Genomic DNA, 21,073 nt, shown 5'->3' with positions numbered 1-21,073 from the left:
TGACAAATCTCTCGCCGGCAGAGTCACGCTGGCGGGGACGGGGCCGCGCTCCGGGCGCAGGAAGGCAGGAAGGGGTTGGAGAGGCAGAGTGAGGAGCCTGGGAAATGCCGGAGGTGCCGGAGGATGGCGAGCGGGGATTCCGGCGAGTCGGCTCTCCCCACCCTGTGACTCACTTCCCACGGCACTTCCCTGTCTGCCAGCGCCCGGCCGTGGGGCAGCCGGGGCCGTGGGGCAGCTGTGGAGCTCCAGGGGTGATGGGATGATCCAGGGATCGGCCCGGCCTGGAGCAGGGAAAGAGGTGTGTGGGATCACACAGATCCCAGATTATCCTCTCTTGTCATCCACAGAAAATGGGGAGAGAAGGGGGTTCCGAATTCCAGAATTCCAGGAGTTTGGAGCTGGTTCATGCCTCGGGGTGTGGAGGGCTCTCCATCCATGCTGGAAGCTGCTGCTGGGAGGCTCCATGGGATCTCTCCATCCTCGAGGGGAAAGGCACTGCCCAGATCAGGGCTCAGACGTGCCAAGCCAGGGTCGTGTCCTCCCAAAAAACGTCACCCGGAGGGGTGACCAAAACACAGATCCCTGGGCAGATCCAGTTGGAAAATCCCCACCAACAGTCAGGAAAGTGAGAACTAAAAATCTGCCAGCCCTGGTTGGCCCTAGGGGCTCCGAGGTGCCTTTTCCTGCCGTTCCCATGATGCCAAAGCTTTTGGTGGGAGCTGATGGATCCTCTCCATTCCCACAAACAATCCCATATCCCAAAAGGCTCTGGGATGTCTCCAGAGGTGCTGCTTGCCCAGAGCTCGTCTTCCAGCAGCTCCAGCAGCCCCACGGGCTCCTCCATCCCAGGGTGAGATCCCCACAGGGGGGTGATCACCAGGAATCCCAACAGAGCAGGCAATGGATGCTGCACTCCTCACCGCCCTGCCCACCCCCAGCCCTCATCCCGCACCCAGCGCTTCCAGGGCCGCATTCCAGGACGGATCCCGGCCCTACCTTGGCCGAGTGCACGGCTGACTCCGGAGGGTACACGATGAAGTGGCGCAGGGTGAAGCCGAAGCCGCCCTGGGGGCTCTTGCGCAGCGCCACCGTCCTGGGCCCCACCCAGGGGAAGGACCCCCCCTCCGGGGGCGCGTTGGCGTTCGGGGACGCCCCATCTCTCCGGCCCGGCGTCGGCTGCAGGGACAAGGACAAGGTGTCACCCCCATGTGCTCCCGAGCCCCGGGATGGGGCTGAGCTCTGCCCCAAAAGCTGCCCCGTTCCTAAACCCCCCCCCATCCCTAATCCCAGCCCCCCACCAGTGAATTCCAGCCCCCCCTCCCCGACTCCTCCTGTGGGGCCTTTGGGAAGGAGATGAATGGAAAGGAAATCAAAATAAATGAGCTGTGCCTGGGGGTCTGGATGGGACCCAGGAGGGGAGATGAGGGGATGGGATGTGGCACTTGGGGACAAAGGGTCCCCGATGCCACAGCAATAACCTCGGGCAAAGGCGGAAAGAGCTTCCTGGGAGGTGGTGGGATGAGTGAGGCTTCCCAAAACGGGGCAGGGCCCTGGCAGGGGACACTGCCCAGAGCAGTGCCAAGGGGATGTGGCTCCATCCCACAGCTCCCAGTGCCAGTGCTGGGACAGGGAATGGGGCAGTGACACAGCCGGAGCAGCCACGGGCACCTCTCCTGGCACCGAGGAGCAGCCAGAGTGCCAACACCTGGGATGAACTCCTGGGTTCCAAATTCCAGGAGCTTGGAGTTCGATGGGATGGGCTTGGGAGGGCTCAGCACAGCCCCGGTGAGGGCCGAGGCTGCTCCCTGTGGCTGCACATCTGGCAGCACATCTGGCTGGGGTGGGAGCAGCTCCAGGGCCGTGGGGAGCAGAGGGCGCTGCCTGATGTCCTGGCACCACCCAGCTCTGCCAAATCCAGGGAAATTGGGAATGTGGGAGTCGGAGGGACAGGCAGGGATCCAGGCAGGGATCCACAGGGACCCTGCCCAAGCCCTGGCTCCTTCCCTGCTGCCGGAGTCAGTCCGTACTCACATGAGGGTGTTAAAATTCAGGGGCTGTCTGGGTGGAAGCGATGGATGGGAGGGGACGGGGACAAGGGACACAAAGGGACAAGGCACAAAAAGCCTTTGTGTGTGCCTGTGCTGAGTGGGCCTTTTTGCTGCCGGTGGGGAGATCAGACAGCAGGGCCGGGCTGTGCCCCTGGTCCAGCACGTCCTGCACGGAGCCCGGGGTGGCCACGGGGGTCTCGTCCCCCTGAGAACGGGGTCCCTGTGCTGAGCACACACCTCTGCCACCGCCCTGACCCTCTCCAAACACCGGCTGCCCCCCAAACCACACAGAACCACCATGGGAAAGCCACAAGACCCCTCTGCCAGCACCACAACCCCTCCCCGCCCCGCCGAATCCCAGGGGATGACGCCAACCCAGCTGGCAACAGGCGCCCCCCGCTCCCGGGGGACCCCATCCCGCGGCCCCGGGGCCGGCAGCATCCCGGCGGCGCCCGGCCCCATCTGCGCCCTCCTTTGTGCCGGCCCCGGCTCGCCGGATTATTTTTAAGCTGACAGCTGAATGTGCCCTGCTGATGGTAACCGGCACGGACAGGCCCGGCAGCAGCGAGGGCTGCCGACACCAACGGCCCGCGGGGACAGGGACGTGTCCCCGTGTCGCGGCCGTGCGGGCGGCTCCAGATCAGGGACGCGTCCCCAGGTGTGAGGTGACCGTCCCGCCTGGCTGCTCTGCCTCAGTTTCCCTCTCCACCACCTGGATTTGGAGGTTTTGGGTTTTGAAGCGTGCGGTTGTGGCCTCGGGCAGCCACCCAGTGCTGGCTGAGATGCTCCAGCTCCGCCAGACAGTTTGTCACCTCAGCCGTTTGTCCTCAGAGCCCTGTCCCTCCTCCCAAATTTCTGGCTCGATTCTGGCCTCGCCCCGGTGGCTCCTGCTGCACTCCCCCAGCTGCATCCTCACCCCAGCAGCCCCAAATCCCCCTCCCATCAGCGCTGCAGGGATGGGGCAGCCCCTTGATCATCCAGACCCCCCAGCTGGGTCACCCCAATCCCTGTGAGCCCCTCCACCCCCAGCACAGGTGTCACCAAGCCCCTGTCCCCCACGGCACCGAGCCCCCCCCGTGGGGACACCGTGGGGACAGGTCCCTCCTGCCAGTGTCCCCCCCGTCCTGCCAGTGTCCCCCCGCCCCGGGGCTCGGCATTTGTCCCCACCCCGGACACGGCGCAGGAGGAGCAGGACCCGGGAGCCGGACCCTGCTCGGGCGCAGGAGGGGACCAAGGGGAGACACGGCCACCGGGGGCTGTGACAGACACCCCCCCCCCTCCTGAGACCCCTCCGCACCCTCCCGGATCCTCGCCCCCTCCGCGGCTCTCACCCGGCGGCACCGCTCGGTTCTCGGCCCGGGCCCGGCGGCGTGGCGGCGCAGGCTACTCAGCCAGATGCAGCGGGGCTCCGGGGAGCTGCAATCCACCCCGACCGGCCGCTCCAGGCGCCAGCCCCTCCCGCAGCGCTCCACGCTCCACAGCCGCTTGGGGCTGGGGGCCGGCGGGGGCCGGCAGCGACCCCGCAGCGCCCGCCGCGACCCCCGCGCCGCCCCGGCCGCGCTCTCCTGCACCATCCCAGCGGCGCTCGGGGCTCTCAGGCCGGGCTCGGGACCCCCATGGGGGTGGCAGCCGGAGCTGGCGGGCCGGAGGAGCCGCCTCACGCCCGCATCGGCGCTCGCTCGCTGGCTCAGCCCCCCCGAGCGACACAGCCCCCACCCAGGCACAGCCACCCCCGGCCCCGGGCGGAGGGAGGGAAAGAGGGAGGGAAGGATGGACGCAGGGAGGGCGGGCAGCCACAGCCCCAGCTGCTGGCAGGGATCAGTGCCCAGCCCACCGCCCCCAGCCAGACCCCCGCACCCAGCGCCCCCGCCCGCCGCCCCCGGTGTCACTTTGCCAGGATCTTCCCTTTTTTCTTCTTCTTTCTTTTTTTCCCTTATTTTTTTCCGTTTCATTTTTTTCCCTTTTTTTTTTCAATCCGCCCCCTTCTTCCTCCATCACCCCGGGCAGCATCCCACCCTCCCCGCTTCCTCCTCTCCCTCCTCCCGGCCCCTTCCTTCCTTCCTTTCCGCAGGGCACCGGGCGATGCCGGGGACACGAAGAGAGTTGTCACCCTCTGTCACCACCGCGGAGAGCTGGGGGGGCTGCGGGACACCCCAGGTCCCCTCCCTGTCCCCCCCCGGCAGTGGGGGGTGAGGGGGACACATGTGCTGCACCCCGAGGATCAAAATCCCCCCGGGAGACCAAAACAGCCCCGTGGAGGCCAAAAATGTAAATATCCCCCCAGAGACACACACAGCCCCTCACGGCCCTCTCAGTGCCTGTGGGCAAAAAGGAGACAAAAAAAATTTTAAAAGATATATTAAAAAAATTAAAATAATTTTAAATTGAAAAAAAAAATAAAACCAATTTTAAAATTTAAAAAAAATGCTCCAAGGACAATTCCCAGCTGGAATTAAACCGAGAGCACCCCCAACCCCACCTCTCGTTTTGGGGGATACCCAGGGGTGGCGGGTCCCCTGTCGTCCCCCAGGCACAGCGACACCACCGCCCCCCGCGGCAGACAAAATCTGGGAGGGATCAGGAAAAGAGCGGCACCTCGGGGAGCCCGGCACAGCTCGGCTTGGGGCTGGCAGCGTCCCCTGCGCTGTCCCCTCCCGCCCTGCCCGTCCCCGGCCCCGCTCGAGGGGGTCCCGGCCGCATTCCTGCCGTGCTGGAGGCCACGCCGGGAAATGCCGGGCATTGCTGGCATTGCAGCCCCGCGGGCCCGGGCCGGGCACCCCCGGCTGTCCCCGCCCCGCCAGGGGGATGCCCCACACCCCCAGGTGGGCACCAGCGAGGGGACACGGAATGCAGGGACACAGGGACACGGAATGCAGGGACACGGGGACATGGAGGGGACATGGAATGCAGGGACACGGGGACACGGAATGCGGGGACACGGGGACACGGAATGCAGGGACACGGGGACATGGAGGGGACATGGAATGCGGGGACACGGGGACATGGAATGCGGGTACATGGGGACACACTGCCGTGGCCAGAATGTCCCCAGTGTCTCCCCCCCAGGTGACGCGGATCTGCCCCAAAACAGCTCCAGCACCCACCCTGAGGCCGGCTGGGTGGCGTGGCCTGGTGGCAGCCGTGTCCCCAAGGACCCAAGGTGTCCCCAGGCACCCCTCTGCGCTCCCGGGGCACCATCTCGGTGCCTCCAAAGCTGCACAGCCGCCACAAACCGGGATGGGGACACGAGGGAGCCAAACGCTGCCAGCAGCACCCCCAGGGCCACCACTGTGTCACCCGGGGCCTGTGCCCGGGGTCTGTCCCTGAGCCAGCCCAGGGCCATCCCGGTGTCACCCGGGGCCTGTGCCCGGGGTCTGTCCCTGAGCCAGCCCGGGGCCATCCCGGTGTCACCAGGGTCTGTCCCTGAGCCAGCCCGGGGCCATCCCGGTGTCACCTGGGGCCTGTGCCCGGGGTCTGTCCCTGAGCCAGCTCAGCGGCCTCACCGCAGCCCAGGGACAGGCGCTGGCTTGTCCCAGCTCACAGAGCTGCCCGGCTGGAGCAGCCGGACCAGGCTGAGAGTGCAAACAGCCCTGGGGGGGCTTCGCCTCCTGGCTCGGTGGGGAAATCCAGCCGGGAACGGGGGGCTGGACCCACCCGGGACAGCTGGGGACAATGGGTGCCACCCCGGCACTGCCCCCTGCCCCTCACGGTGGTGCTGAGCTGCCCCGGCCGCCCGGAGGGGGCTGGGGAGGGGTCCCCGAGCCCTGGTGGGGGGACAGGGAGGGGACGGTCCCTGGGATTGTTCCCGCAGCCCAAAGCGGGAAAGGTCAGGCGGCGCTGGCGGGGGCAGATTCCACCCCGAGGAATGCGAGCGGCCTGGACGCCTTCCAGAACGTTCCGTTTGCACAGGAGTGTCCTAAATACGCTGCAAAGGGAGCTCCCGGCATGCACAGGGACACGGCCAGGGCACATGGACAGGGGACGTGGCCAGGGGGACACACGGACAGGGGACACAGACAGGGGACATGGACGGGGACACGGACAGGGGACACATGAATGGAGGGACACACAGACAGGGACACACAGATAGAGGGACATGGATGGGGGACACATGGACAGGGACACACGCCCATGGGGGACACATGGACAGGGACACACGGCCAGGGGGACACAGGGCCCTGCTCCCTGTATTGAGGGATGCCCACATTTGACCCCGATGCCACCCCCCTGTCCCACCCCTGCCGCCCCACGCCGCCCGGAGCGCGGTGACATCGCGGGGCTGCAGCCGCTGCTCCCAGCTGGGGACATGTCACCAGCTGTCCCTGCCAGCGGCGCCATCGCCCTGGCACGCGGCGGGGATAACGTCACCCTTTGGGCAGCGACAGCGACAGCGACAGCGACAGCGACAGCGACAGCGCTGCCACCACCGCGGCCACAGAGCCGCCCCCCTCCGGCCGCGCTTCTCCCGCACGGACCCAGCGCGGCCGCGGCGGGGGGGACACGACCACTAATCCGCCCCCCCCAGAAGGGCCAGCTGAGATTAGGGTCAGAAAAATGAGGTTTTAATAGGATTTGGGAGGAGGAGAAAGCCCTGCTGAGACAATAACCCACTTCCAGCCCTTTTATGGCAAAGCTGCGGTGGGGAAGGGGGTCGGGGGTCCCACACGCCCTCCCCGGGCTCCAGGCAGCGTCTGGGCGGGGCTGCACCCCCAAGAAGAGCCCAGATCGATGCTCCCCTGCCGGCAGGAGCCGGGCAGGGCGGGGATGCTCCGGCAGCCGGGCCTGCCCTGGGGAGGGGGGGTGAAGTGACAGCAGAACGGGGCTGGGGACAGGTGACCACGCCGGGAGCATCCGGGCACCCCTGCCGGCCCTGCCGCAGCCGCGGGGATTAGGGATCGGCGGGAGAAAGCATTTTAATTCTCTTTAACTCGAACCGGGGCTGAGGAGCTTTGCAGCTCAGCGGGGACTTTGGGGGGGTGCTGGCCCCGCTGCAGCGCCCCCCGGGACGCTCCGGGCCCCTGGAACGCCCCCACCCCAATTCCACACAGCTGGATCCCACTGGGACTGGGGGGAAAGCAGGGTGGGAGCCCTGGGAGCGGGAGGCACATCCCAGGCAGGAGCAGCAGCACCGGGGAAAGGAGGAAAAAGGAGGGAAAAGGAGAAAAAACCACCTCAGTCACAGAGAGAAACGCCCCAGGTGCCTCCCTGTGCCAGGTGCCAGCCCGGGGAGGATCCCTCAGGATGGATGCACCAGCCCTGGGAGGGTGGGAGTGCTGGGGTTGGCTCCAGGCATCCATGGAGATTCCCAACAGCCTCTTTTCCCACGGCCTGGCTGTCAACAGCACCCCCCGAGCCCCTCACGGCACCACTGGGACCCCAAAAACCTCTCAGACATCATGGGGGACATGGAAAAGCCACCGGGGCCCAGGGCTGGGTGTCCTTGTCCTCACTGCCACCTCTGAGGACAGCCCAGGACGGGGATTCCACAGGAGACCCAGCACTGAGGGTGGATGGGCACTGTCCTGCCCCCAAATCCACCCCACACCAGCCAAGCACCCACATCCACATCCTCATCACCCCCAGAGCAGCCGGGAATGGGGTGGTGACACTGCCCGGGTGACACCGGAGCCGAGGAGAAGCCACCAACCGTCCCTGTGACATTCCTGGGTGTTAACACAGGCAAGGAAATCCTTTCCTTCCTTCCTTCCTTCCTTCCTTCCTTCCTTCCTTCCTTCCTTCCTTCCTTCCTTCCTTCCTTCCTTCCTTCCTTCCTTCCTTCCTTCCTTCCTTCCTTTCCTTCCTTTCCTTCCTTTCCTTCCTTTCCTTCCTTTCCTTCCTTTCCTTCCTTTCCTTCCTTTCCTTCCTTTCCTTCCTTTCCTTCCTTTCCTTCCTTTCCTTCCCACACCGATTTTTCCCTGGACTGCGTCCCCTCCCTGGCCCATCCCTGGTGGCTCCATCCTGTCACCAAACCAAACCCAGCTCCCTCCTGGCACTGTCACCCCGAGATGCCATCCCTGGACCCACAGGAATCCCGTTCCTCACACATCTGGAAGCAGCAGCTCCTGTTCACCCGGACAGGGGGTCCCTGCTGCCATATCCAGAGAAATCTGGGAATCCCAGAGCCCCATTCCCTTTCCCGGCCTCTCCTGGTGCCCGTTGTGGCTCTCTGGCCACGTGGCACTGTCCCTGCAGGTCCCCATGGCTGCTGGCATCCCTGGTGGCATTCCTGGGCTGCGGTTGTTGGATTGTCCCTGTGAACAGCCCCGCAGGTGTCACCAGCCGATGTCACCGCGCTGAAGTGACAGCATCCACGCGGCTCCTCCCCGTCACAACTCCAGGGCAGGCCCTGGCTCCATCCCAGCCCTCCCGAGTCCCACGGGTGGTGGGGACAGGGGACAGACCCACAGGACACATCCCAGGACAGCCAGGGCCAGTTCTGGGGACACTTTAGGCAGCCACCCCCTCTCCCCAGCGCCGTGCTCTGTCCATCCCCACATCCCAGCCCTCCCAGCTCCTCACCCCTCCTGGATTGTCCCCACACCCAGTGCCAGCAGCCCCGAGGCAGGGACAAGGCTGGGGACACACCAGAGTCAGCACAAAGACGGGAACCACGGAGCCAGAGCCACTCCAAGGAGGAATTTTCATCCCCCAGCCCAGGAGGGAGCAGGACCACCAAGGCCGTGCTGGGGCTGCCTTCATCGCCAGCTCCTCCTCCTCCTCCTCCTCAGCCCCATCCTACAAACGGCGTTATCGGCAGTGGGCCCTAGAAAAGTAACAGGATTCTGTTTCCTGTTTTTCCCATGCAAACCCTCAAATAGAAGCTGGCCTCATTAGGGCCGTTTTTCGGGTCTCTGTTTTTTTCAGCCGGGCTAACAATGAGCCATTTCCTCCGGCGGCTCCAGAGGCACCTTGCGTGGAAAACCCAGCCCACGGAGGTCAGGGGGAGGCTGCAGCTCCTTCCAGCCCCTGCCCCCTTCAAGGATGGGGGGCCTGGGGTGGGGAACCCCCATGAACCCCCCAGAGATGTGAGGGACACCCGTGGGGTGACACCTGAGGGCTTGGGAGGGAGCACAAACCCCACAGCCCTCACTGGATGGTGGAAATAAGGAGCCAAAAGGGGCCCTGAGCTTCCCCCGGCCACAGCGTGGACAGGAGGCGGCTTTGGGGACACGGCTTTGGGGACACCGAGCTCCAGCAGCACCCCAGCAGCGTTTCCCTGGGATTCAGAGCAGCCCAACATTTTTCCTCATCCCACACGCGTCCATGGCCGAACGTCCAGTCCGTGTCCCCTCCCCGGCCGGGGACATCGATGTCCTGCCCCTGCTGCCACACCAGTCACCGCCAGCCCCGCTGGGGACCACGCTTGGCCCTGAAAGCGCTGGCACCGCAGCCCGGCCCCCGCCCGGCGCGCACAGAAAGAGCCACTATGTGCCACAACGATGTGCGACAATGGCCCGATTGTCCCCCAAGCCACCGCGCTCCGTCCCACCCGCCCCAGGGCTGCCCCACGCGCTCGGCCCCATCAAGGGACCCTCTGTGGCCCTCGGGGGATGGCGGGGGGGGGACGGTCACCGTGGGCACCCCGGGGTGTGCGGTGACAGGTCGGGGGGTGCCACCGGTGGTGGGTGACCAGAGGGGCGATGGGGACATGGCTGGTCACTGAAGGGGACACGAGCCTGGGGCTCAGGGCTATGGCAGGAACCTGTTCCCTAGCCTGGGACGGTTCCCAGAATCCCAAATCCTTCCTGCTGTGTTTGGGAAACAGATTCTACTGGGCAAGAGCAGGGTCCATCCTCACGGTCACCAGGGCCATCCCCGTCATCATCAGAGCCACCCCACGGCCACCAGGGCCATCCCCATGGCCACCAGGGCCATCTCCATGGCCACCAGGCTCCATCCCCACGGCCACCAGGGCCATCCCCATGGCCACCAGGCTCCATCCCCACGGCCACCAGGGCCATCTCCATGGTCACCAGGCTCCATCCCCACTGTCACCAGAGCCATCCCCACGGTCACCAGAGCCATTCCCATGGTCACCAGAGCCATCCCCACGGCCACCAGGCTCCATCCCCATGGCCACCAGTCTCCATCCCCATGGTCACCAGAGCCATCCCCATGGCCACCAGGCTCCATCCCCATGGTCACCAGGGCCATCCCCATGGTCACCAGGCTCCATCCCCATGGCCACCAGGCTCCATCCCCATGGTCACCAGAGCCATCCCCACGGCCACCAGGGCCATCCCCATGGCCACCAGGCTCCATCCCCATGGTCACCAGGCTCCATCCCCACGGCCACCAGGCTCCATCCCCACAGCCACCAGTCTCCATCCCCATGGTCACCAGGCCCCATCCCCATGGTCACCAGGGCCATCCCCATGGTCACCAGGCTCCATCCCCACGGCCACCAGGCTCCATCCCCACAGCCACCAGTCTCCATCCCCATGGTCACCAGGCCCCATCCCCATGGTCACCAGGGCCATCCCCATGGTCACCACTACCTCATTTTGGTCACTTTGGGACAACTCACCCCCTCTTCCCCAAGGCCAGCCCAGCTCCAGCTTCACCCCCCAAAGATCGGGGCCGACCCCACACCCCAACACCCCCCACCCTTAAAACCACCCCAAAAACCTCTCCCCAGCCCTGGTGACACCGAAGCCATGGGGAATGCGGCCGATCCTGACGCGGCCGCGGTGGCACCGAGCTGGGACCGCGCCGCCGCGGCTCTTGCGCCACGCCAAGGAGTGCCGGGCTGGCAGCTGGCGAGGCCTTAATGAACTCCTGGGGAGAAAGGAGCGACCGCTCCAGGAGCTCCAGGCAGGAAGTCGGTGGCGCCTTTGAAGGAACCACCTGGGGCATCCTGAGCTGGGCGGGTTTTGGGATAGCCGGGCAGGTTTGGGGAGAGCTGGGCAGGTTTTGGGATGGCCAGGAGGGTGTTGAGAGAGCCAGGAGGGTTTTGGGAGAGCCAGGTGGGTTTTGAGAGAACTGGGAGTGTTTTGGGATAACCAGGCAGGTTTTGGGATAGCCGGGTGGGTTTTGGGAGGTCCAAGAGGGTTTTGGGATAACCAAACAGGTTTAGGGATATCCAGGAGGGTTTTGGGAGAACCAGGCAGGTTTAGGGATATCCAGCAGGTTTTGGGATAACTAAGCAGGCTTAGGGATTTCCAGGAGGGTTTAGGGATATCCAGGAGGGTTTAGGGATATCCAGGAGGGTTTTGGGGAGCCAGGCAGGTTTAGGGATATCCAGGCGGGTTTTGGGATAACTAAGCAGGCTTAGGGATTTCCAGGAGGGTTTAGGGATATCCAGGAGGGTTTTGGGGGAGCCAGGCAGGTTTAGGGATATCCAGGCAGGTTTTGGGAGCACGTTGTGGCCCAGCTGGCACAGCCAGCCCCGCCGCTGGCAGGCTGGAGGCAGCCAGGTCGATATTTTCCAACTTGAGAGCTTAAAATAGGTCATCTATCTCCATTCCTTTTTAAATCAGGTCTTGCTGCCTTGCCGAAGACAAACTTGGTTTATTAATGGGACGGCACCGACTTGAAACCTAATCCTGTTTTTTTCCCTTTTAATGAGAATAAAAGGCCATCCCAGGGCTCGGCAGCTTCCCAGGACAGCCCCCCTCATCCCCGTGTGCTTTCTCCCAGTGAGTGGCTCCACGTGAACTGGGGAGAGGCTCCAAACTCCAGTTTGGAGCTGGTCCCACACTCAGCATCCCCCACAAGCTGTTCCCCCCCATGCCAAAGTCCCCAAACCCACAGTCCCCAAACCCAAACTCCCCAAACCCAAATTCCCAAACCCAAAGTCCCCAAACCCAAAGCCCCCAAACCCACAGTCCCCAAACCCAAACTCCCCAAACCCACCGTCCCCAAGCCCCACATAAGGCCCAGCCTGGCAGCTGACCCTGGGTGATGGCAGCGGGCTGGGCTGCCAGCCCCGGGGGGTTTGGGATCACCCATCTCCCCCCGTCCCCCTGCCAGCGGTGGCACGGGACACGCCAGGGTTAAAGCGCGGAGCTCAGAGCCCTGGCTGCCACAAGCCCAGGGTGACCGGCGGGACCCCGGGGTGGCACCGCGTGGCCCAGCCCGGTGCCCGTGCCAGGTTTCGCGCTGGCGAGGCGGGATTGCAGCAGCAGCCCCGAGCACAGGCTTTTCCTGTATTTCAAGTTCAGGGTTCAGAGAGAAAGGGGGTGGAGGGGGGGGGGAAAGGGGGGAAGAAATTCAATTTGTAAAGCAGAGACAGCAGAAAGGGTTCGGGGGCAGGAGCCATGAAGGGGTGAGGGCCTTGGGGACGGTGGGACACCGTCCCTGACACGCAGCCCTAGGGGCGGCTGCCGGGCAGGATTTCTGCTGGCACAGCACTAAATCCTCACGGGAGGATGGCAAAGAGCCTTCATCCCCACACGTGGTGAGTAATGAACCCCTCCAAAGTCACCCCAAATGCCCCAGCGCCCCAAATCCCCCGGCGCCCCAAATCCCCCAGCAACCCAAATCACCCCAAATCAGCAACTCGAGCCCTGCCCCAGGTGCCGCTCCCCAGGAGGGCACATTTCACCCCAAAACGCAGCAGAAAAGCCGATTCCAAGATTCAGACACACACACACACACACACACCCATCCCAAAATTCCGAGCGCCGGCACTCAGCGGTACGGGGTAAGCAGGGACGGGTCCAGGAGGAACCATGATTAATGCTCAGCAGCTCCTCATCCCCGGGCCACTCCGCACACCCCAATTAACCCTTTCAGGCCGGTTAATTCCCCCATGGCCGGGGCCGAGGAAGCCGAGCTCAAACAACCAGGAACTGAGGGACAAATGCAGCTCTGGGGCCAGGATGTGCCAGTCCCACACCGCGGGGTCCCCACGGCCACCAGACCCCCGCCCCAGGTCCCCCAGCGCTGTCCTCATCCCCACGCCAAGGTTTCGCCGGGATCTGGCATAAAACGGGCAGGAAATGGGGATTTAGCCAGGGCTGGGCTGGCCTTCCTTGGCACCACCGCCGGGAGACGGGAATCGCCCTCCGGGGCAGCGGCGCCGGGCGATGCCGATGCCCACCCGCGGGTCAGCAGATCCTGGGGGGCTGCTCGGGGCCGGGGGGGTTGGATTTGACCTCCAGGAGCTCCTGGGCACGCCGGGGGCTGCTGCCTGCCCAGAGGCGAGCGCTGTCGGGGATGGACCCGCCGGAGCCGCACGGAGCCAGCCCGGCCGGGAGTTTCGGAGGAAGTGCGTGGGTGTCCGTGGGCCCGTCCCGGGAAGGGGCAGCTCCTTCCCGGGGTCTCCCCCTCGGCTCCGGGGCCGGATCCAGGCGCCGCAGCCCCTCCGCCCTGCCACGACGCCGCTGTGGCTGCGGACAGGCCACCGCGGCCAGCAGCGCCTGTGGCGTGGCGTGGGTGGCCGGACACCCCCGGTCCCGCCGGCCCTGACCCACAGTCCAGCCCCGCAGAACCGGCTCGGTCCCGGTCCGGTCCCCGAGGGGCATCACCCAACACCCGGCCGCGCTGCCAGACCTCGGCGCCATCCCAGCACTCCCAGTCCCGGCCCCGCACTCTCCCAGTACCTCCCAGTTCCCCCGGTCCCCATTCCCCCAGACCTACAGCTCAGCGTTATCTCCATTTCCTCCCAGACCCCATTTCCCCGAGCCTATCCCTCCCCAGTCCGCCCAGTATCCCCCAGTTCCTCGCAGACCCCGCTCCGCCGAGCCCACACCCCCCCAGTCCGCCCAGTTCCCCCCAGCGCCGCTCCCGGTCCCCGCTGCCGCCTCCCCGGTGCCGCCGGTGTCGCTCACCGCGGGGGCGGACGGCGGGATCCCGACCAGGCAGAAGGCGATCCCATTCATCGGGGCGCGGCGGGCTCGGCTCGGCCCGGCCCGGCTGCGCACGGCTCGGCTCGGCACGGCCCCGCACGGCGCTGCCCGCGCGCTCCCGCTGGGTTCGGCCCGGCGCGGCCCCGCACGGCGCGGTCCGGCTCGGCTCGGCTCGGCTCGGGCTCGGCTCCGCTCGGGCTGGGCCGGCGGCGGCCCCGGCCCCGGTCGCGGCTCCGCCTCCTCCGGGCGCCCGCGGCGGCGGGCGGGGCGCGGGGCGGCTCGGTACGGCCCGCCCGGCGGGAGGGACCGGCACCGGGATGGCGGGGTGGGAACGGGCACCGGCACCGGGACAGCGGGACCGGCACCGGGGCAGCGGAACTGGCACCGGGGAGGGACCGGGAACCGGCACCGGGACAGCAGAACCGGCGCTGGGGCAGCGGAACTGGCACCGGGAACGGGAACCGGCACCGGGCAGCAGAACCAGAAGCAGGATAGCTGGAACCGGCACCGGGATGGGAACGGGAACCGGCGCCGGGACAGTGGGGTGGGAACGGGTACCAACACCAACACCAGGAGAGCAGGAACCAGTACCGAGCTGGCACTGGGATGGGCACCAGAGCGGGCACCAGGGATGGGACCAGGATGGGCAAGGGACCCCCCAGGAACAGGGAGGGACATCCAGGGACCAGGACAGGGCACACGGGGACCGGGACAGGAGTGGGACACACAGGGACAGGAATGGGACAGCCAGGGATGGACAGGGGACATTCCTGGGGACCAGGGCCACACAAGGGACACCCAGAAACCAGGCCAGGCATGGAGTGGGATGCGGATGGGGACAGGGATGTGTCACCCAGCCATGGGCAGGGGACACCCAGGCCAGGAGCAGCCAGGACAGAGGGACAGGGACCGTGAGCTGAGCAGGGCAGGCACAGGGCAGCTGGCACAGGGACACCAGGAGAGGCAGGGCAGGGGAAGCCGGACAGGCAGCAGCAGGGCGAGGCCAAGGCCGGGCACTGCCGGACACACGGACAGGAAACACCAGGACAGAGGGACAGCAGTGACGGGGACTGGCACAGGCAGACAGGGGGACGGAAACAGCTGGGTCGGGGCTGACTGACGGACAAAGGCTGACACAGAGCTGCGGGGAAAGGAAACAGCAAGGGTGGGAAACAGCTGGACAGACGGACGGACAGAGCCTGGCCTGGCAGACAGACGGATGGGGGCAGCCAGCATGGGGACAGCCAGCAGGGCCTGGCCTGGCTCAGGCCACCTGGACACAGCAGAGCATCCCAAAACCAGTGTGGAGAAACTGCTGAGGAAACAAATCCCACAGCCGAATTCCGGGGTGCAAATGGCACCTGAAAGGCTCTGCGGTGGCAGGAGGTGACATCAATGCCATGACACGAGCCCTGAGTCACCTGAGTCACCTGTGGCACAGCCAGGACTCAGCACCAGCCCTGGGATGGTGTGAGGGACAATTCTGGGAGGGAAATGAAGCCACGTGTGACAGGAAAGTGGGAGGAGGGGAAGAAAACCGTGAGGAATGACGGCCACAACCCCTGGGGACACAGGGACAGGGCAGGAGGGGACAGAGCCACCACAGGGACAGGGCAGGAGCCAGCAGGGCCCATCCGGGGCAGATGAGCCCAGGGAGGGGCTCAGGGCAGGGCACAGCGGGATCGTCTCCCATTTTCCCCCCACAGCGCCCCGAGATGGCTCCTCCGCTGCTGGCAGGTGTCATTGTCCCCCCTCTGTCCCCAACAGGGACACAGCTCCACGTGTGGGACAAAGGTGGGGCTTGGAACAAACCCCCAGAGCACCCCAGAATTCCAGGAGGACGCAGCATCCCAAATCCTGCAGGTGCCAAGGGCTCCAGCACCTCCAGGCGATGTCCCCGCGTCACTGCCAGCCCCAAGCCGCTCCCCGAGTCCCGAGCGAGCGGGCGTTCCCCTGCCTGATCCCAGGTTTGCCCTCAGGGATGCCAGCCCGTGCCACACAGCATTCCTGGGAACGCCAGCCTGTGCCACACAGCATTCCTGGGAATGCCAGCCCGTGCCACACAGCATTCCTGGGAACGCCAGCCTGTGCCACACAGCATTCCTGGGAACGCCAGACCATGCCAAGCAGCATTCCTGGGAACGCCAGCCCGTGCCACACAGCATTCCTGGGAACGCCAGCCCATACCACACCGTGATCCCGGGAATGCCAGCCTGTGCCACACAGCATTCCTGGGAACGCCAGCCCATGCCAAGCAGCATTCCTGGGAATGCCAGCCCGTGCCACACAGCATTCCTGGGAACGCCAGCCCGTGCCAAGCAGCATTCCTGGGAATGCCAGCCTGTGCCACCCCACATTCCTGGGAATGCCAGCCCGTGCCACACAGCATTCCTGGGAATGCCAGCCCGTGCCACCCCACATTCCTGGGAATGCCAGCCCATACCACTCCATGATCCCGGGAATGCCAGCCTGTGCCACCCCGTGATCCCGGGAATGCCAGCTCGTGACACCGTGGCTGCCAAGCACGAGTTTTCCGTGACACCATTAAGAAAATCCCGTGTCAACAACAACTTCCTGCGGGCTCCGGGGCAGGCGCGGCCCCCCCAGAACAAATAAACGCCCGAGCCGCCGGAATTCGGGGCTGGAGCGAGGCCATGGGGGCTGGACCCGCTCACGGGGTGGCAGCTCCCACTTGTGTCACTCCAGCCAGGACGGGCAGGGGACACCAGGGACAGGAGCAGGGATGGGACCGCCAAGGACATCCAGGAAACAGGGGGGGACAGGGGTCACCCAGGGATGGTGGCACCCACAGCACCCAGGGGTGGGATGGGGGGGGTTTCCCTCTGGAAATGTGGGTGCCAGCACTGAGGGGTCCCACAGGGTCACTGCCACCACTGCTGTCCCCTGTTGTCCTTGGGAGCAGGAGGGGACAAACAGTGGCATGGGAGTGATGGGAATTTGCTCCCCACAGGGCACAGCCAGGCCCCCTCAGCCCCCAAGTGTGGCACCCCCAGGACCCACAGGGGGTGCACAATGTCCCCAGACCCTGCATGGGACACGTCCCTGTCCGCTGTCCCCTCCCTGGGGTGTGCCAGCGGCTGCCCTCTGCCTGCCCGGCCACGCAGCACTGCCCATCCCAGCTGCTCCATCCCGCTGGCCACTCTCCAGAGGGACTTTCCAGGAAATGTCCCCTCGGGCTGGGGTTGGCACCGCGGGCCAACCTGACCAACGTCCGTCCGTCTGTCCCTGCCCAGAGGACAGGCTGTGGGACGAGCAGAGGCCTCCTCCAGCCGTGCCACCCGCTCCCATCCCCTCTGCGGCAGCGCCACTCCTGGGGTCCCTCCTGCTGTGTCCCCCGCGAGGGGACACAGCCACGTCCAGCCCCGACAGCCCCGGCAGGACCCAGCTGTGGATCCCAGCACCCTGAGTGCCCTCCTGGTGTCCCCAGTGCCACCCAGGAGGTGACACAACCTGAGCTGGCCCTGCAGGGACAGGGACTGACCCCAGGGTCAGGGACAGGGACACAGCGAGGGCTGAGCCCCATCCTGGGGTGCACAGCCAGGGGGGCTCCAGGAGAGCCCCCAGCCCCATCCCTGCCCCCGGGCACCTTCCCCACAGGTGTCCCCAGGGCGCGGGTGCCGCCGTGCCCCAGATGCTCCCTCCCCGCTCCAAGGAATCCCCGTTCTTTGTCTCCCGAGCCGCACCCCGCAGCCCCCCGGGGACACCGCGCCCCTGGGTCCCCACGGGCGGGGCGGGACCGCGGCTCACGCCCGCCAGGGCTCCCCCACGCCCCATTCCGTGACCATCCACCCGAAAATCACCGCCCTGCCTCCCTCCCGCGGCCCTTGGGGGGCACAGCCATCGCTGCTCGAGCCCCCCACCCCAAATCCCGGCGGCCGCAGGAGCGGGTCCGGGGGAGCAGGAGGGGATTTGGGGGAACAGGAGAGGATTTGGGGGGGCAGGAGAGGATTTGGGGGGGCAGGAGCGGGTCTGGGGGAGCAGGAGGGGATCCGAGAGAGCAGGAGCGGATCTGGGGGAGCAGGAGAGGATTTGGGGGAGCAGAAGCGGGTCCGGGGGAGCAGGAGAGGATTTGGGGGAGCAGAAGCGGGTCTGGGGGAGCAGGGGTGGAGCAGGAGCCCCCCGCCCGCCGCTCCCTGCGGAGCCGCTTCCGCGCCGCAGACAAAGGCAGCGAGAGGGGAATCCAGCCTGGATGGAAGATGGGTTTTAACCTAATCCCGGGAATTAAAATGAAGAAAAGCAAAAGCGGGGCGCGGGGAGGAGCCGGGGGGGCGGCGGGATGGGGCGGGGCGCGCAGAGTGACCCCGCGGGCGCCCAGCTGGGGGGGTCTCGCCGGGTGTCCCCCCCAGCGCCCTCCCGGCTCCAGGCAGGCGCTTCCAGCCGGCAGCTCCCGTTCCCTGGCGGCGGCGGCAGCACGAAGCCATTTTGAGCGGGCGGCCAGACCAAAGGGTTACGGCCCCGGCCCCTCCTTCCCTGCCCGCCAGCGGGGCCGTCGGGATAAACAACAGCGAGGCCAGGGGGGCTCGGGGCCGGCAGCGCCGAGCCGGGAACGCCGGCAGCGGGGCAGCGCCGAGCCGGGCGGGGCGGCGGGGGGGCGCCGAGGACTTACGTGCTCATCCCACATCAGGGAGGGGCCGCGATCCTGCCGGGATTCGGGGAGCCCCGGGCGCTGCGCAGCATCCCCGGTGCCGCGGGCCGGTCCCGGGAGCAGGGAGGGCGGCCGGGCAGCGCTGCCGGAGGAGCCTCCCGGCCGTGCCCGGTGCCGGCGGGCACATGCCAACCTGCTGCCGCTCACGGCCTAAAATTACCACGGCCCCTTCCAGAGGCGTCGCCGCCAATCAGGGCGGCGGGGAAGGCGTGCGGGCGGCTCGGGAGCTCCTCTGCATTGCAGCTGGATGTGGGAAGAGAGGAAGGGATTTTTCCAGCGGGGAGATCGCAGCCGGCAGCGGGGCCCGGGCGCTCGCAGCCCCCGGGGGATGCTGCTCCCCGCGCTGGCTTTGCCGGGGGCGCGGGGCCGTGCCGGGGGTCCGGGCTGGGGGTGGGGGCGGTGGTGGCGGGTGGGTGACGCGGCCGCGCTGGGGCGCCCCGGCTCCCCCCCCGCCGCGGCTCGGGGAGGGGGGTGGATTTTGCAGCACGCGGTCCCCAACGTGCGGGCAGAGCTGGGGACGTGCCGTGCCCGCAGCGGCGCCTCCGCGCGGGGCCCCAGCGCTGCCCCAGCCCCTCCGGAGGCTCGGGGCGTGCGGGGCACCCACGAGGCATCAAATCCTGCGCTGGGATCTGCGCTGAGCCGGAGCGATGGGCGAGGCGGGGGGAACACGAGGCAGAGTCCCGGGGGCTGCGGGGAGGGAGATGGACCCCGGAATTGGGGAGGGATGGCCGGGAGGGGGTGACCCCCGCCCCAGGGACCCTCCTGTCCACGCAGAGCCACGGCACGGGGGTCCGAGAGACCCCCCAGCCCCGAGTGGGCGGCGAGGAGGGGCAGCACAGCCCGGCCGGAGCGGGACGGGGGCTGGAGGCGGCGGCCGCTGAATAACGGGATGGGGACACAGAGCAAAGGACCCCCCCGGGGTTTTTCCACACCCCACGGCGGCTCCAGCCCCTTTCCAGCAGAAACCCCCTCCCCAAATCGCGGGCGGGACCCGCCCCGGGCTGTGGCAGGAGGCGGTGGCAGGGCAGGGACAGGGACAGGGTCCCGCGGCACACCTGGGCTGGGTGAGGCGCACGGGGGGCGCGGGGCTCTCAGGGCGGTGATACCGAGGGTCCCGGGTGGGCGATGCTGCGGCGGGGCTCAGGTGCTGCTGGGGCAGCAGGCGGGCGGCGGGGATGCCGGGGGAAGGTGGGTGGGGCAGAAAGCAGCAGGTGGGGAGCGCAGCGGCCGCAGGTGGGGAGCGGTGGGGTCCCTCCGCCGGCAGGCGGGGTCCCCGGGGGTGCCGGACCCCCGGAACGGCGCCGCGCCTGTGGGTGCTGGACCCGCCCGGCCCCGCCGCGGCGGCTCCGCTCCCGCTCCCGGTCCCGCTCCTTATCCCGGTCCCGCTCCTACCTGCTCCATGGGGCCGCTCAGGGGGCGGGCGCGGCGGTCCGGCCGCGGGCCATGTGCCGGTCCCGCTGCCGGTGCTGGTGTCGGCGCCGGTGGCGGTGCCGGTGGCGGTGCCGGTGGCGGAGCCGGCGCGCCCCGGTGCGGTCCCGCTGCCGCCGCCTCTCGCCGCCGCCGCCGCCCACGCCCGGCGCCGCCCGGCGCATCCCGGGAGCGGCGTCATGTGAGCGGCGACGGGAGGGGGCCCCGGCCCCACCCGGACCCCGCCGCCGCCCTCCCCTCCCGCCCCTCCGCATGGCCCCCCCGGGACCCCGGCAGCCCCATCCCGCTGCTTCCCTCCTCCATCCATCATCCATCCATCCCTCGATTCCATCCATCTGTCCATCCATCCATCCATCCATCTGTCCATCCCTCGATTCCATCCATCACCCATCCATCATCCATCAATCCATCCATCCATCCATCCATCCATCCATCCATCCATCCATCCATCCATCCATCCCTCGATTCCATCCATCCATCCATCATCCATCCATCCATCCATCCATCCATCCCTCGATTCCATCCATCCATCCATCCATCCATCCATCCATCCATCCATCCATCCATCCATCCATCCATCCATCCATCCCTCGATTCCATCCATCCATCCATCCATCCATCCATCCATCCATCCATCCATCCATCCATCATCCATCCATCCATCTGTCCGTCCATCCATCCATCCATCCATCCATCCATCCATCCATCCATCCATCCATCCATCCCTCGATTCCATCCATCCATCCATCCATCCATCCATCCATCATCCATCCATCCATCTGTCCGTCCATCCATCCATCCATCCATCCATCCATCCATCCATCCATCCATCCATCCATCCCTCGATTCCATCCATCCATCCATCCATCCATCCATCCATCCATCCATCCATCCATCCATCCATCCATCCCCAATCCCTCCCTCCCTGTCCCCATTTCCCAGGGCCCGTGGCTCTCCCTGGCAGTGCCAGCGCCGGGCTGGCACGGTGGCAGTGGCAGTGGCACTGTCTGTGCCCCCAGGCTGGGTTGGTGGCCCCTGGCCTGTCCTTTCCCGGGGTGGCAGCCAAGCCCTCGGGGCTGGGTAAATGTTAGCTCGGAGCAGCGCCGGTGCCAGCGCTGACCCTGGGGCACTGCCAGCGC

The 21,073-nt window shown here is 66.8% G+C and overlaps 1 protein-coding gene across 1 annotated transcript in view; it reads right to left on the bottom strand.

Annotated features, from left to right (window-relative positions):
- The window catches only part of ARHGAP23 (Rho GTPase activating protein 23), a 28,701-nt gene extending 14,780 nt beyond the window's left edge, over positions 1–13,921 (bottom strand). The window contains exons 1-2 of the mRNA XM_066566923.1: positions 13,823–13,921; positions 997–1,176 (exon numbers count right to left, since the gene is read on the bottom strand). Coding sequence (XP_066423020.1) covers positions 997–1,176; positions 13,823–13,873 — 231 coding nt within the window. The 5' untranslated portion in view covers positions 13,874–13,921. The remainder of the gene's footprint in view (positions 1–996; positions 1,177–13,822) is intronic.
- Between the last annotated feature and the right edge of the window lie 7,152 nt (positions 13,922–21,073).

Source organism: Molothrus aeneus, chromosome 28 (genome assembly GCF_037042795.1).
Source record: "Molothrus aeneus isolate 106 chromosome 28, BPBGC_Maene_1.0, whole genome shotgun sequence".
Classification (NCBI taxonomy): domain Eukaryota; kingdom Metazoa; phylum Chordata; class Aves; order Passeriformes; family Icteridae; genus Molothrus; species Molothrus aeneus.
Note: the sequence above shows the minus strand (reverse complement) of the source record. Positions and strands in the feature narration are given on the sequence as shown.